Below are 17,615 nucleotides of genomic sequence, written 5' to 3'. Positions count from 1 at the left end.
TTACAGGAAGAAACAGACACTATTTGACAAAAACTGCTAGGAAAACTAGAAAAGAGTATGGCAGAAACTAGGCATAGTCCAAAATCTTACTCCATATACCAAAATAAAGTCAAAATGGGTACACTATTTAGATATAAAGGCTGATACTATAAGCAAACTAGAAGAGTAAGGAATAGTTTACCTATCAGATTTATGGAGAACAGAAGAATTTATGACCAAACAAGAGATAGACAACATTATGAAATGCAAAATGGATAATTTTGATTACATTAAATTGAAAAGTCTTTGCACAAAGGTAATGCAACCAAGATTAGGAGGGAAGCAGAAAACTGGGAAAGAATTTTTATAACCAGTGTCTCTGATAAGAGTCCCATTTCTAAAATATATAGAGAACTAAATCAAATTTATAAGAATACAAGTCATTCCCCAATTGATAAATGGTCAAAGGATATGAACAGGCAATTTTCAGGTGAAGAAATTAAAGCTATATAATCATATAAAAAATGCTCTAACTCACTATTGATTAGAGAAATGCAAATCAAAACAACTCTGAGGTACTGCATCATACCTATCAGATTGGCTAACATGACGAAACAGGAAAATGATAAATGTTGGAGAAGATGTGGGAAAATTGGAACATTAATACATTGTTGATGGAGTTGTGAACTGATCCAACCATTCTGGAGAGCAATTGGGAACTATACCCAAAGGGCTATAAAAATGTGCATACCCTTTGACCTAGCAATAGCACTTCTAGGGCTGTATCCCAAAGAGATCATACAAATGGGAAAAGGACCCACATGTTCAAAAGTATTTATAGCAACTCTTGCTGTGGTGGCAAAGAATTGGAAATTGATGGGATAATCATCAATTGGGGCGTAGCTGAACAAGTTGTGATATATGAATGTAATGGAAAACTATTGTGCTAAAAGAAATGATGAGCAGGCAGACTTCAGAAAAACCTGGAAAGACTTGTATGGATTGATGCTGAGTAAAGTGAGCAGAACCAGGCGAACGTTGTAAAATTAACACCCACATTGTACGATAACTAACTTTGAAAGACATAGCTCTTCTCAGCAATGCCAGGATTTAAGACATCTCCAAAAGTCTCATGATAGAAAATGCTATCCACATTCAGACAAAGAGCTGTGGAGTTTGAATATAGATTGAAGCATATATACTATTTGCCCTTTTTTTTTTCCTACTGCTTTGTTTTGTTTTGTTTCTTCTTTCTTGTGGTTCCTTCTATTGGAGGAACCTCCGATTACAACATGAATAATGTGAAAATATGTTTAATAGAAAGGTATATGTAGCATCTGTATCAGATTGCATGCTATCTTGGAGGGGGAGGCGCAGAGAGAGGGGGAGAAAATTTGAAATTCAAAAGCTTATGGAAGTGATTGTTGAAAACTAAAAACAAATAAATAGATTAAAAAAATAAAAAATAAAAAATAAAAGAAAGTTAAAAATAGTATGCTTTGGTCTACATTAAGACTCTATCAGTTCTTTCTCTAACAGTGGACAGCATCTTCCAATCATGAGTTCTTTAGGACTGTCTTGGATCATTGTATTGCTGAGAATAGCTAAGTCGTTCATAGGTGATCATCGTACAATATTGCTGTTACTATGTACAACATTCTCCTGGTTCTACTCACTTCACTCAGCATCAGTTCATGTAAGTCTTTCCAGGTTTTTCTGAAATCATGAGCATGATCTACATTTTGAAAGAAGTGAGGGATTTGGTGAGGCAGAAGTGAAAAAGGAGTGCATTCCAGGGATGAGGAGCAGCCAATACAAAGCCATAAAGATGGGAAATGGAATGATGTATAAGAAACAGAGAGAAGTCCAATTTGGTCCTAACAAAGAATATAGGAAAGGAATACCATAATGAGACTGAGAAGATGGATAGGGATCAAGTTATGAAAGAAGAGCTTTACAAGCCAAACAGAGGATCTTGCATTTTATCCTAGAGATAATAGGGCAGTCAGACAATATTTATTAAGTGCTTACTCCAGTCAGAGCAGCTAGGTGGTACAGTGGATAGAGTGCCAGGCCTAGAGTCATGAAGACCTGAGTTCAAATATGGCCACAGACACTTAATAGCTGTGTGACCCTGGGAAAGTCACTTAACCCTGTTTGCCTCAGTTTCCTCATCTGTAAAATGAGCTGAAGAAGGAAATGGTGATCTACTCTAATATCTTTGCTTAAAATAAAAAGAGTCAAAGCCAAGCAAAAGTTACAAAGAGTCAGACACAATTGAAATGACTCAACAACAACATGTACTAGTCACTGTGCTAAGCACTAGGGATACAAAGATAGGCATAAGGCAGTGCCTGCCTTCAAGGAGTTCATAATCTAATGGGGAAGACCTGCTGTCAAGGATTTCACAGTCTAATGGCAGAGACACACATCAACACCTTTCCACAAACAAGCTATAAACAGAATAAATTGGAAATAATCAACAGAAGGAAGGTACTGGAATTAGGAAGGATTGGGAAAGACTTCTTGTAGAAAAGCAGGATTTTAGGTGGGACTCAAAGGAAGCCAGGGAAACTAAGAGGCAGAAATGAGGAGGGAGAGAATTCTGGGCATAGGGGACAACTAGAGAAAATTCCCAGAGCCAAAAGATAATGTATCTTGTGTAAGGAACAATAAGGAGGCTAGTGTCACTGGATGGTAAAGTACACAAGGTGGGTGTGGTGTATGCCTTGGAAAGTTGGTAGGGAGGGGAAGGTTATGAAGGACTTCAGATGTCAAATAGAGAATTTTACATTTTATCTTGGAGGTGATAGGAAGCCACTGGAGTTTATTGAGTAGAGGTATGATGTGGTTTCGCAAGATCACTTTGACAGCTGAGTAGAGGATGGACTTGTAGCAGAGAGACCAACCAGCATCCTTTTGCAGTAAGCCAGCTGTGAAGTGATGAGGGCCAGTACCAGGGTAGTATCAGAGAAGGGAAGTGAGTGGATGTAAGAAATGTTACGAAGGTACAATGGGCAGGCCTTGGCAACAGATTGAATGGGGCAGGGGGGTGAGATAAAGTGAGAGTTGAAGATAACAACTAAGTTGGGAGTCTGAGTGGCTGGAAGTATGGTAGTGCCCTAGAGAGTAATAGAGAAGTTAGGAAGAGGGGAGGATATACGAGGAAAGATAAGGAGTTCTGTTTTAGACAGATTGAATTTAAGATGTCTACTGGACATCCAGTTCTAGATGTCCCATAGGCAGAGATGTGAGTCTGGAGATCAGCAGAGAAGTTAAGGCTGTGTAGTAATTTGAGAATCATCAACATAGAGGTGATAATTCAATACATGGAAGCTAATGAAGTCATGAAGTAAAATAGTATAGAAGGAGAAGAAGAGAGGACCCAGTACAGAGCCCTGGGAGACATCCATGGCTAGTGGACAAGTAGGTGTGACCTGGTCAAAAATCTAGCAAGGAAGACTTGGAAGGAGTGGTCAGATGGGTAGGAGGAGAGTTAGGATCAAATAGGGTCACAGAAACGTGGAAGAGAATATCAAGGAAAAGAGGACAATTGTCAAAGGCTACAGAGAGATATTCACAGGTATCACAGGTATTTGATTTGGCTATTTAGAGATTGTTAGTGACTTTAGAGAGAGCAGTTTTGAATGATGAGGTCAGAAATTAGGCAGTAAACAATTAAAAAGAGTAGGATTGTGTGAAGGTGCCTTCTTCCTTTCCAGTTGATGGAAGGTATCAGGTGTAAGCCAGGATAGGGGCTTAGAAATACATCCAAGAATTATGTAGGAAGAAACAGATGTAATGCAGTTCCTCTTACAGGTCCATTGCTGGCAATACCACCAGTTATTTTCCCTCCATAGAGCTCCCTGGCCAACCAGACCTGATAAAACTCACAAATTGGGATACAAGACTAAACAAGGTTATGTCATCTACTAGATTTGCGTTCACCAAAGTAGGTGAAAGCATCCAGCTCCCAAGGGTGCAGTCTCTGGTAAAACTGTCTATCGCAGAGTCAATCAGCTAAAGTGTGCCAGGAGCCTTCAGAATCCTGGATGCCACTGTGGGGCCCTAAGAGTCTTAGACTCCTACTGGTGGGTGAAGATTCAACATGTAAATTCTTTTAGATTATTCTTATTGACTCATTTCATAAAGCTATAGGACAAAACCCTGACATTTGGTGGATCACTGAACTGGTGCACAAACACAAATTGATGCACAGGCTTACCTCTGCCGGCCAGAAAAGCCAAGGTCTTGGAAAAGGTCACATCTTCTATCATACTATTGGTAGATTTCATCATGCTGCTTAGACAAGGTCCAATATCCTCCAACTGCATCATTACCTCTAATGTACATTAATTTGTAAACTTGTTCGGTTGTTTCAGTCATATCTGACTCTTCATAACCCCATTTGGGGTTTTCTTGGCAAAGATACTGGAGTAGGTTGGATTTCCTTCTTCAGCTTATATTACAGATAAGAAAACTGAGGTAAACAGGGTTAAGTGACTTGCCCAGCCAGTAAATGTCTGAAAGCAGATTTGAATTCCTTCCTGCCACCAGACTCAATGCTCTATCCACCGTGCACCTAGCTATAAACTTACCACTTAGTGAAACAAACTTAGGACAAAAAAAAGAGCAAGAGGAGAAGCTGAGGCATCTATTGTAGACAACCTTCTCAAATTTATTTGGTAGGGGTCTTACATGGTCAATTCTGTGCTTATTGAAGATAATGTTGGCTACATTGTATAGGATGGCTTGGAGCAAAAGTGGAGAGACCTGAGCTTTCTTTGGAAGCAATTGCAATAGTCCAAACAAGAAGTGATGAAGGCCTGAAATACGGTATGGATGCATGAGTAGAGAGGAGTTCTGTGTAGTATATATTATGGAGGTAAAAGTAATACTTGGCAACTGATTAGTTGGGTGAAGTGAAGGAGAATGAAGAGCTGAGTTTAACACCAGAGTTATGAGCCTAGAGAACTCCAAGAATAGAAGGGACACCAACTTAAATAGGAAAGTTCAGTACAGGAGTGTATTTTGAAAAAAAGATAATGATTTCTATTTGGACCAATATGAAATATCCAAAAGATTTGGTTACCTATTATCTTCTTAAGAATTACCTCCCCTATCTGTGTCTTCTTTCACAACATGACTAATATGGTAATATATTTTGCATGATTGAACACATATAACCTGTATCAAATTGCTTACTATCTTGGGGGGAGGTGAAGGAGGGAGAGAGAAAATAAAAATGAGAAGAAGGATGGTTTCAGAAAATAAAACATAAGAATTACCTCCCTCCATCTATATGTAAGACCTACCCAGAGATTGTATGAACACAGTTACAAAAGTTTTCACAGAAATAAAAATCTAAACAATTGGAGAAATATTTATTACTCATGGGTAGCCTGAACCAATACAATAAAAATGACAATTTTACCTATGTTAATTTACTTATTCAGTGCCATACCACTCAAATTAGCAAAAAATTATTTTATAGAGCTAGAAAAAAATAATTATCTCAAAGAACAAAAGGTCAAGAATATCAAGGGAATGAAATCAATGAAAAAAATGTGAAGGAAGGCAGCCTAGTGGCTCCAGATTTTTCAATCTATATTGCAAAGTGGTAATCATCAAAATAATCTGGTACTGGTTATGAAATAGAGCAGTGGATCAATGAAATAGATGAGGTACACATATACAGTAGTAAATTACAATAGTACTCTAGCATTTGATAAACTCAAAATCCAAGCTTTTGGAGTAAAAATTCAATATTTGACAAAAAATTGCTGGGAAAACTAGAAAGCAGTTTGGCAGAAACTAGGTATAGATGAACATCTCACACTGTATACTAAGATAAGGTTAAAATGGATAAATGAATCAAACATAAAGGGTGATACCATAAGCAAATTAGGGGAGCTTGGGATTTTTACCTGTCAGATCTATGGATAAAGGAAGAGTTTATGACCAAACAAGAGATAAAGAGCATCACAGGATATAAAATGAATAATTTTGATTACATGAAATTAAAAATCTTTTGCACAAATAAAACTAGTGCAACCAAAATTAGAAGGAAAACAAAATTGGGGGAAATTTTTACAGCAAGCTTCTCTGATAAAGGCCTCATTTCTCATATATAGGGAACTGAGCCAAATTTGTTAAAAAAAAAAGCCATTTCCCAGTTGATAAATGGTCAAAGGATATGAAACAGGCAGTTTTCAGAAAAAGAAATCAGAGCTATCAATGGGCACATGAAAAAAAGTGCTCTAAATCACTGTTGATTAAATATTCAAATTCTTAAAACTCTGAGATACTCCCTCACACCTCTCAGGTTGGCTAACATGGCAGAAAAGGAAAATGGAAAGTGCTGGAGGGCATGTGAGAAAATTGGGACACATATGCACTGTTGGTGGAGTTCTGAACTGGACTAACCATTCTGGAGAGCAATTTCAGACAATGCCCAAAGGACTATAAAACTGTGCATACCTTTTGACTCGGCATGACCAGTAGTAGGTCTCTGTCCTAAAGAGATCAAAGAAAAGGAAAAATGACCTATTTGTAAATATATATATGTATATATATATATATTTATAGCATCTCTTTTTGTGGTGACAAAGAATTGAAAATTGAGGGGATGTCCTTCAATTGGGGAATGACTGAACAAGTTGTGATATATGATTGTGATGGAATACTACTGTGCTATAAGAAATGAGGAGCAGGATTGGTTTCAGAAAAACCTGGAAAGATTTATATGAATTGATACAAAATGAAGTGAGCAGAACCAGAAGTATACACAGTAACAGAAATATTGTAAGAATAATCAACTATGAAAGACTTAGCTACTGTCAAAACAATGACCTGAGACAATTCCAAAGGACTTACAGTGAAAAATGCTGTTCACCTCCCGAGAGAGAACTGATGAATTCTGAATGCAGATTGAAGCGTGCTTTTTTTTAAACTCTTTATTTTTGTTTTATTTTGTTTGTGTTTTCTATTACAGCATGGCTAAAATAGAAATATGTTTTGCATGACTTCACATGTATAATTGATATCAAACTGCTTGCTTTCTCAAGGAGGTGTAGGAGGAAGAGGAAGGGAAAGAATTTCAATTCAAAATTTAAAAAAAATGATTATTAAAAATTACATATAATTGGAAAACATTTAACAAAATAAATAAAAAGAATTATAAAAAAATTAAAAATTACCTCCCAGTTCCAGACGACCCAACTATCACTTTCTTTCTCTTGGTAGTCAGCGGAGATCATGGCCAGACCCAGCCAGACTAAAGTAATCACAATTCCTTCCCTTATTGCTTCCATCTCACTGGCAGGGCTTATCCTTTCACACTTCTACTATGTGCCTGTTTGCTGCCAAAGCTGCTTGCTCAATGAACAGAAATGGCATTTTTTAAAAAGATGTTTGCATCACTTTCCTCTGCAGGAAATGGAAGAAACAATCAGACACCTAAGAAAATGTAAAGAGGTAACGGAACATAAACTGAAAGAAGCCAGTGTGGAATCAGAACAGGTGAGCCAGAAGCATGGACATAAAAGACAGGTACAGGAGTTTTAGTCTCTTTCCTTAGTCAAATGGCTTTAGCCATTAGCAGATTTTCTATCCCAAATATTTTTTAGTTTAGCGAGACCCTGTGCCTTGATTAACATGCCATTATGTAGAAATGCTTAGCCTCAAGTACCTACTACAAAATATGTAATTCTGAAATTAGAGATGACTTTATTTATTGACAGGCATTACAGAAGACAGATGACTCTAGTTTAAACTAACGTAATTATTTGTTGACAATAATTAGTGAATTTGTCCATTGGTCTTCTAGCACTGATGTTTTTATCTTACACTGTGTTCTTAATGGTAAAGTACTTAAACCTTTCTATCAGACATCATTGTGAATGTTACTTGGATGTAGTATGGCCTTGACTTGTCTGTTTACTTGGGATAAGGAAGAAAAACCTATCTGGCTCTTTATCCTCAGTCCTTTCAAGTTAAACAATGTAACTGCAGTATATCAAGATTCAAAGAGGAAAACCTGTCCTTTTAGTTCTTTGCCAAAGAGGGCCTACTACCGAGCAGATCTGAGCTGACCTTCTTGTGGAAGCACAGAGCAGCCAGTGGTGCCATCTTTCTCTCATCTGGAGCGTTAGCAGAGCCCGCGCCCAAAGCCACTTTGTAGGCAGTAGCTATTTACAGGTTGCCCAGTTAATGTTGATAATTTGGAAATTTATCAAATTGGAAAAAATATAAATATCATACATTTAGAACTAAAAGATCCCTTAGAGGTCACCAAGTCCAGTTTCCTCATTTTACAGGTGAAGAAACTAAAAAAGAATTGGTAAGTAATTTGCCCAGGGGAACCTAACTAGTAAGTATCTGAGGCAGGATTTGAACTCTGACTCCAAGACCGTCCTGCCTTTTATCTGAGAAGGCAGCCCTAGATTGTGACTCTATTTCCCATCTCTTCCAGTACCTTTGGGGCTGGCTTTAGAATTAGGAAGACATGAGTTCTAGTTCTCCCTCTAGTACATGTGAACTGTGTGACAGTGGGCAAGTTATTTTAACTTCTCTCTGTCCTGAGCAACTCTCTACAATTATAGTTTGAAACAAGTTGCCCATCTGTATCAGGGAAGAGTTTTCCACACTGAGAGTTTCTTGTACTGATGAAATTACAGGTTTGGGAAAAAAAATCTGAGAAGGCAACAAGAAATAACAAGTTAGAAAGTAGCATAAGACAACATACAACCTTCATCAGGGGTTATCATTGCCTATATGTCAACTGTTGTGCCAAAAAAAGGTTTTAAGGCACTCGAGTTCAGAATTTTACCCATTCTATCCAAATATACACTTTGAGTCAGACTAGTACATTGCTACATTTATGGCTATTCCTTTTTTCTGACTTCCAGTCATTCACATTCCTAGATAACAGCTAACCTGGAAGAAGCTCACCGCTGGTTCAAGAGTAAGTTTGATGGCCTACAACTGGAACTTAGCAAAAACCGGTTACAGCGGCTTCCGCGGGACAATAGATGGAAGGAGGACATGATTTTCGTAGTATGGACATCTTAATATTCATACTGGATCACTTTTAAATAACTGATTACTAAAGATGTTTCTGTATCTTTACTTCCCAACTATACCCCAATCTATAGACCTTTTAAACAATGAGAATAGTGGATTCAAACTGCTGATGTAGGTTTTTTCTTTCTCAAAAATAATACAAGCTCATATTTCTATTTTTCTGAAACTTGCCTAAAACTGATACAGATGCTTTAATGTGACATACAATAAGAACAAAACAAAAGACCCTTCTTTCACAAAATTAGTTTTTCTGCATAGTGTGTGCTATATAACATTCATTCTGTGTTTTATCTTTAACAGGATGGGACGTCAAGGTATAACAGGGCACGTGCTCAGTCTGCCTTGCACCGTTGGGAGACCAAACAGCAGCTTAGATACGTGTCCAAGAAGTACTAGCCAGAGATAAACAGGAAGTGATCACCACCAGCAACAAAACAGCATCTAAAATTGCAGCTACAGCTCCAGGGCTTTGGCTGACTTGAATTTCTTGATGCTGGCTGAAGATTTTGCTTCAAGGTTATGCTTTTAGGAACTATTTTCTATGAACAGGAAAAAAAAAGAAAACTAAGCCCAAATCCCCACCCATCCACAAAAAATTTATATTTATTAGTTGTATTATAGGGAATGCTGTAGGATACTTTAATATATTTCTAATTTGTAAAATAATTTTAATAGAATACTTTAAGATATTTCTAATTGAAATCACCATTAAAACACATAGAACACCAAATTTGATGGTTACGTTTGTTTTGACTTGGAGTCTAAGCCTCTAATATATCCTGTAAGCAATTCATGAAAGAAGACTGTGGATATAGAACCGTAAGGGGAAGGAATTGGCTCTCTATTTCTGAAATAAATATGTTTATTTTCATACACATCTCCCTATTACTCTACATTGGGATGTATCCAATATATTGGGGACTTTTACCTAGATCTCTTGACATTGTATTGGATAAACTAAAAAAAAAGAAAAGAAAAGAAAAAAGGGGCAGCTAGGTGGTGCAGTGGATAGAGCACCGGCCCTGAAGTCAGGAGGACCTGAGTTCAACTCTGGCCTCAGACCAACAGTTGACACTTACTAACTGTGTTACCCTGGGCAAGTCACTTAACCCTAATTGCCTAAAAACTAAAAAAAAAAAAAAAAAGGAAAGAAAAGACATTGTATTGGATACCAATAGAGTCCATCCATCCTCACTTTTACCATATAACCAGCTCATATCCTTTCATAATAATATCTTTCTCTGGAAATATTCTGACAATGTCCTTCTCTGGTAATATACTTTATTCCACTTTTCCTTTGCAATTTTTTGGTAATAGGTTATAGCCTACTTATACCTATCATGCACTTCAGTCATTGTCTTTTGGGTGGGCAACAACTCTAATTCCTGAGAGACTGACATTCTAACATTCTCAGCCATATAGCATTACCAGAAGAGTGCTGATATTAAAAAGATGAGCCTTTGCTTCAGGAAGAATCTTTGGATCATCAAGAATGTGGTGCAGTATCCAAGACACAATCCAACCCACTCTCCTCCACCTGTTCAGTTTTTGTCCAAAATATATGTACTGATAAACCAGCTCTATAGGTTGTCTGTCCAACTAAATGGCATAGTCTAGTCAACATTCTTCATCCACTTGATTTTTCCTAAGTGGATAATTAAACCAAACAACAGTTACTATGGATCTCATTGAGGTTTAGTTATGTTTTAGGACTTAATGCAGTCAGCACACTATCATCCAAAAACATGGAGGAACTCACCATATATAGATGAAGTATGTAGGAAATTCCCCTTTCATTTGGATATCCTGAATGACAACAGCAAAAAAATCTTTGCTGGGCATAGGGTCTCCCTGTTTCATACCTCATTTGACATAAATAATCAGAGGGCAGTCAAATAAGATTCTCTCTCATTACATCCTTCAAAGAATCTAACTTACCATTTACATAGGACCCCCTTATTGAAGGAGAGTCTTTTAAGGTGACATTTTTCTCAACTGAATCAAATGCTTTTTTAAAGTCCACAAACAATAAGCAGAATGAGATTTTAAATTCTTTGTACCTTTCAGTAATTTGTGTTATCATAAAGATGTCTCAAGCAGAATATCCCTTATAAGAATCTGGCTGTTCCATTCTTATACCTTGGTTAGAGATGTCCTAGAGGCATGTCTGGATTATTCTCATAAAGATTTTATATGTAAAACTCAAATGATTCTATCGTCTTTTCAATGAGAGTAGTGCCTCCAGCAATGCAAATCACACTCCAACACTGTCTTTCAAAACTATGTAGTTTGTGCCTGGCTTCTCATATTTCACCATGGTAGATCCATTCCATGTATAAGGGAATCTTCCTCTAATCCTCAAAGCACTGAAACAATTGGCTTCAGTTATCCTTCATTCTCTTTACATGAACAAACATTTTTTAAAGCAAATAGTTCTTTGATGACATCTTTTATACCCTTTATCCTTTTTAATTATTTGTAACATGTGGTATGCTCACACCTACCATCCATCTCATCTATCTCTCCATTGTCCTTTGTGTTATCCTCAACCTCAATTCCTTGGAGTCTGTAACATTCCACGACTCATAGCCATTAATCAATTAACAAGTGCCTACTATGTGCCATTACTTCGTGGAAGAGTATTAGTATTAAAAAGATGAACTTTGTTTTAGGAAGAAGCTTGGGTCATTTTGAAAAAAAGCTTTGCAGTTTCTCAAAAGCAGTCTATAGGTTGCTTTCCTCCTCTTCAATTTTTGGCCCAACTCATCATCCATTTGCAGTTTTTGTACAAGACAGACAGGCGGATAGACAGATAGACAGACGTTGATGGAAGGGTGCATGGACAGATAGATTTAGATAGATGATAGGTGTAGATCGATAGATGAGGGATGATAGATGAGAAATGCTAGAGTTGACAGATAAATTAGATTAGATAATACAGACCCTCCATGGATTATCCATCCAACCATAGTTAGGACAAAAGGCATTCTTCATCTACTTGGATTCTCTTTGTGGAAAGCTGGATTCTGAGAGGAAAGCTTCTGCTTCGTCTTGCCCCAGAACCAGGCCTCCACACCTGTTCCAGGCCATCTCCACATCCCATTGCTTACTGCTACTTAATTGGATCTCTGCTAAATCCTCCAGTGCATGTTTCTTCTTCCATTGCTTCTTGATATTTTATGAGCCGACACTACTCATAATCTTTAACCACTTTCTTCTGTAAGATTTTACAACTGTGTTCAAAGGCAATTTTGTTTCATCTGCTACTCTCTAGACTAGAGGTTCCCTTCGCGTCTCAGTAATTTTTTCATCTCACCCCTTAATCTATCATCATTCACACCTTGCTAAACCCGAACTCTATAGTGCTCCCATCATCTATTCCTCCACTTCAATTTGTGTTTCTGAGTAGCCCTGGAGAAAGACACAAAACTGCTGGTTGAGTCTGCTTCAAATGTAATCTAATTTCAACTGGTTCCTTGCAGCAAGGCAATTCTTCTCCACCCGAGGTAGTTCATTGCCCCACTCACTGCATTGGATAAGATTGCTCACCTAATCTCTCCTCCTATTTCCTATGGTATCTTTCTCAGCTAAGGACCATACCTCATAATTCACTGGAGATTAAGGTCATTTAAAAAGAGCTGTGGTTTCTTGTCTTACATTCTCTTACCTCATCTGTACCCCCCTCCTCAATTTATTGACTCCTTACCTGATGCCTATAAACATACTCACATTTCTCCAATTCTTGAAAAGTCCTCACATGATCCTACCATCCTGTTACCATCATATGTATCTTTTCTCTTTTCAGCTAAAGGCCTGGAAAAAATCCATCCATCTTTACTTCTCACTCTGTCCTAAATCTGCAATCGAGCATTCAACCTCATCATTCACCTGATATTGCTGTCTCCAAAGCCACCAATAATTTCTCAATTGCTTGATCCAATGGCCTTTTCTTGACCTCTATGCTGCATTTGATACTGTTGATCACCTCTCCCTCCAGGATACTATCTCTTCTGTGTTTTTTTCTCATACTGCTCTCTCTTGGTTCTTTTACCTGTATTACTGCTCTTTAGTCTCCTTTGCTGGAACTTTAGCCATGCCATACCCACTAACTGGGATAACCCTCCAAGGCTCCATCTTGGACCCTTTTCTCTTCCCTGTCTATACTATCTCACTTGGTAATCGGTTCAATTGTCATCTCTAGGCAAATGATTCACAAATATGTATAAACAGCCATAATGTTTACTACTAAGTTCCAGTCCCACATCACCAATTACCTATAGGACATTTTGAAATGGATGTTACATACACATAGTCTTAAATTCATCATATCTCAAAAAAGTCCTCTTTTTTGTCTTTCCCCACAAACCTTCTCCACACACGTTCTCTACATGTGCCCCTTCATGGTCACAGATGTTCCTTACATGTATGTTCTTCCACATGCATGCCCTGAACTTGTGTTATCTACATGTGTCTATTCTTCCCACTGGTGGTGCCTTTGTGAGCAAAATATCGTTCGCTACTTTTTTTTCACTGTGCCATTATTCATTAACTCTCTGATTATTAAAGGTAAGCACATCAATGAGGGCTCACAATCTGTGGTTTTAGTGGTTTGTTCATTTGCCAAGAGGCAATGAAAAATATTTTATGAATGCTTAGGCATCTCATCTTCCAATGCTCTCTATAATCAAACCACCATAAAAATAATTGCAACTTAGGTACTATCACCAATTCAGACAATAAGGAAATGTAAAAATTCTTTGTACTTAAAACATTTCTAAAAAAAAAAATGCCAACATGTATTTTGTTACTTGACAATTTCAGTGCAAAAGTGGGCACTGGAAAATAGAAAAAACAGTTGTTGGAAGATGTGGTTTGGGATCAAAAAATGAAAAAAGCCACAATTTTGTAACTGACCCAGTGGATAAGAAGACATGAAAGGTTGATGATCTGTATTAGAGAATCACAGAATGTGAGAATTGGAAGAGACATTAGCAGATATCTAATCCACCCCATTCATGAAGGAATCCCCACTGTAATATGTCTAACTAGTGATTATTGAATCTTTGCTTGAAGATCTCCAAGGAGTGGTGAATATACCACCTCTTGAGGCAACACATAACACTTTTTAATGGTTAGGGAATTTTTTCTTTTTCTTTTTTTTTTTTGGTGAGGCAATTGGGGTTAAGTGACTTGCCCAAGGTCACACAGCTAGTACGTGTCAAGTGTTTGGTCTGAGGCCAGATTTGAACTCAGGTCCTCCTGACTTCAGGGGCGGTGCTCTATCCACTGTGCCACCTACCTGCCCCAGGAATTTTTCCTGACATCCAACCTAAGTTAGTTTTTTTTTTTTTTTTTTTTGCAGCTTTCCCACATTGTTCTTGGCTCTTCCCCCTGCACCAAACAGAACAAATTTAACCTCTCTCCCCTATGATGACTCTTCAAATACTCGAATACAGCTATCATGTCTTGTTGTGCCTTCTCTTCTCCAAGCTAATTATGTCCTGTTCTTTCAACTCATACTCATTTATTGTGAACTCAAGGTCCATCACCATTCTGGTTGCCTTCTTTTGGAGAGTCTCTAGCTTTTATCAATGCTGTTCTTAAACCATGGTGCCTAGAACGCAATATTATAGCTAAAGTCAGTCAAGAGCTATCAACCACTTTTCCTGGAAGCTGTGCTCTCCTAACACGGCAGCCCAAGATTATAATAGTCTTTTTGGCAGCTAAATCACACTGCTGACTCATTGAACTTTCAGTTCAGTAATCTACCCAGATGCTTTTTAGAACATCTGTCTATATGTACCTCCCCCATCTTGTATTTATGGAGTTGATTTTTGGTTCCCAAGCGCAAGACTTTATGTTTATCTCTACTGAATTTCATCTTATTAAATTCAATCTAGTGCTTTACCTGTCAACATCCTTTTGGGTCCTGCTTTGTCATCTAGTGTGTTAAATATCTCTCCTAGTTTTGCGTAATCTACAAATTTGTTAAACATATCATCTATTCTTTTATTGAAGGTAGTGACAAAAATGTTTAACAGCATAGAGGCAAGTACCCTCTTGATGAAATAATGGATCCACCAAAGTATAAAATTAGTTTCTCAATGGAAATTAATTTTAAAAGACTTTCTGACTATTCCTTACAAATACCTTGGTCTGTAATGCTTGGGATCCAATCAGTTTCTCTTTAAGGAGATGGTTTTTGTTTCCCAAAGTAAAGAGATAACATTAATACTTTCTTCTTATCTCTAGCTGATAAGCCAACTAGAGAGGTGGAAGAATCATTCTGAAAGCAAATCTCAGAATCACAGCTGACCATCTGTCCACCTAAGCACAATAAAGTATTTGAACATAAATGTTGTGAGAAAAAAAATACAACCTTCAATGAGATAAAGAGAGGAGAGTAGGAGAGGGAAAACAAAAATGCGAGGGAGAGAGAGAAAGAGAGAGAGAGAGAGAGACATTTGTGGCTATGCTTAGATGATTCACACTTCTCTTATTGGGTGATAGGGTGTCCATGACCACTGAAAATAAGAAGAAATGAGGTAACAAAGAGGTTTCAAGAGAAGCAAACAAATAATTCACATTTAAGAGTTGGCTGCAGTGGACCTGATGCCTGAGGATGAGCTACCATGACTTTATTTACAACGATGCTGAATTGTTCCACTATAGTTTAGGAATCCTATTTCATCATAACCTTTACCTGGTTGAGCAAAAAGCTGCATGAGCAAAAAGCAACAAAATTCTTAGTGCATGATAATTTATTGGCACATCTCCCTGCAGTAGCTTTTTTTTTTTTTAACATTTGACATTTATTGGGATACTATTACAATGGAATTCATTGAACCAGTCAATATTTCTGTTGTGACTGGGGATTAGGCAGGCAAAAGTAAGATACTCCTGGTGCGTCAGGCTGCTCTTTGCATGCTGATGGGGAAGCGGGTACAAATGCCTGGGCTGAATGGGGGAATGACTGATGAATATTGAGAGGCCTATTTTTAAAAATTTCAGCTTAAATAAAAACATTCTTCAAGCCTAATGATTTTTTAAAACTTTGCAAGGTTGTGGTGCACCCTGTGCTAGGAAAACAGACTGGCTCACATATGTCAAAGTTTGTGGGCTTTTACTGCCATCCACTGCATGTTAAAATTATTGCATGAGGACTTCTGATTAGAACACATTAAAAAAAAAATCAAACAAATGATACTTGAGGTCTATGTGACCAGCACTAGGAAAGGCATTACCAAGCACAAAAGATGTCCAAGTATAAATTTCTGTCCATAAGAGGCTTACAAGCTAGGTACACACAAAGTCAATTATTGAACCAGGTAGGATTTTATATGGCAGGAGAAGAACCCTCATCTTAATCTGGAGGTTATTTTTACGTACTCTTGCCATCCAGTTGATGTTTCATTTGTAATTTGTCCAGGGCCACACAGCATATGTCAGAGGCAGGGTATGAGCCCACGTCTTCCAGATGTCGAAGGCTGCCCTCTCTCCATACTGCCTTTCCCTTGGTTCATTAAATCAGTCCCTATAAGGCATGACCATATATGCCTTTTGCCATCCTAATTGCTCTCCTGTAGACATTCAAGTGATTATCTATGCCCGTCCTAAAACACAGGACTCAGAGCTGAACACAATGCTGCAGATACAGTCTGACAGAGTATCGCCATCTCTGTAATCCTAGCTAATACCCTCTCTGAATGCAACCCAAGATCACATTAACTATTTTGGCTGCCATCTAATACTGTAGATGAATATTTAACTTGCAATCCACTGAAACTCCCAAATCTTTTTTTGAACAAACTATTATGTAACCATATTATTTCATCTTGTACTTAGGGAATTTTTTTGTTTGTTTGTTTTTTGGTTAACATAAGTGTAAGACATTTGTCCTTAATTAATTTCATCTTATTGGATTTGACCCAACATTCTCAATGCCTGTCAAGATCCTTTTGACACTTGATTCTGTCATTCAGTGTGTAACTATCCCACCTAATTTTTTGTTATTGCAAATTTGACGAGCAAGCCATTTATGTCTTTATCCAAGTCATTAATAAAATATTAAATAGATTATAAATTGATAAAAATTGACTTAAAAATTATTGATAAAAATATTAAACCACACAAGGTCAAGTATAAGATCCAGGCAGTTTTCAGATGAAGAAATTAAAGCTATCTATAGTTATATCAAAAAATGCTCTAACTCATTATTGATTAGAAAAATGCAAATCAAAACAACTCTGAGATACCACATCATACCTATCAGATTGGCTAACATGACGAAACAGGAAAATGATAAATGTTGGAGAAGATGTGGGAAAATTGGAACACTAATGCACTGTTGGTGGAATTGTAAACTGATCCAACCATTCTGGAGAGCAATTTGGAACTATGCCCAAAGGGCTATAAAACTCTGCATATCCTTTGATCCAGTAATACCATTAATAGGTCTGCATCCCAAAAAAGGGAAAAGGACCCACATGTACAAAAATATTTGTAGCAGCTCTTTTGGTGGTGGCAAAGAAGTGGAAATTGAGGTGATGCCC

General features: G+C 37.4%; 1 protein-coding gene and 1 pseudogene across 1 annotated transcript in view; both read left to right on the top strand.

Moving 5' to 3' along the window:
• The window catches only part of CCDC150 (coiled-coil domain containing 150), a 113,444-nt gene extending 103,985 nt beyond the window's left edge, over positions 1 to 9,459 (top strand). The window contains exons 24-26 of the mRNA XM_027866087.1: positions 7,414 to 7,500; positions 8,905 to 9,036; positions 9,364 to 9,459. Coding sequence (XP_027721888.1) covers positions 7,414 to 7,500; positions 8,905 to 9,036; positions 9,364 to 9,459 — 315 coding nt within the window. The remainder of the gene's footprint in view (positions 1 to 7,413; positions 7,501 to 8,904; positions 9,037 to 9,363) is intronic.
• On the top strand, positions 1,704 to 4,286 carry LOC114045780 (annotated as a pseudogene).
• Positions 9,460 to 17,615: the final 8,156 nt, after the last annotated feature.

The sequence above is a fragment of the Vombatus ursinus genome, unplaced genomic scaffold (assembly GCF_900497805.2).
Source record: "Vombatus ursinus unplaced genomic scaffold, bare-nosed wombat genome assembly UNPS02014779.1, whole genome shotgun sequence".
In the NCBI taxonomy this organism is placed as follows: domain Eukaryota; kingdom Metazoa; phylum Chordata; class Mammalia; order Diprotodontia; family Vombatidae; genus Vombatus; species Vombatus ursinus.
The sequence above is the reverse complement of the archived record's forward strand: the minus strand, read 5'-3'. Positions and strand labels throughout refer to the sequence as shown.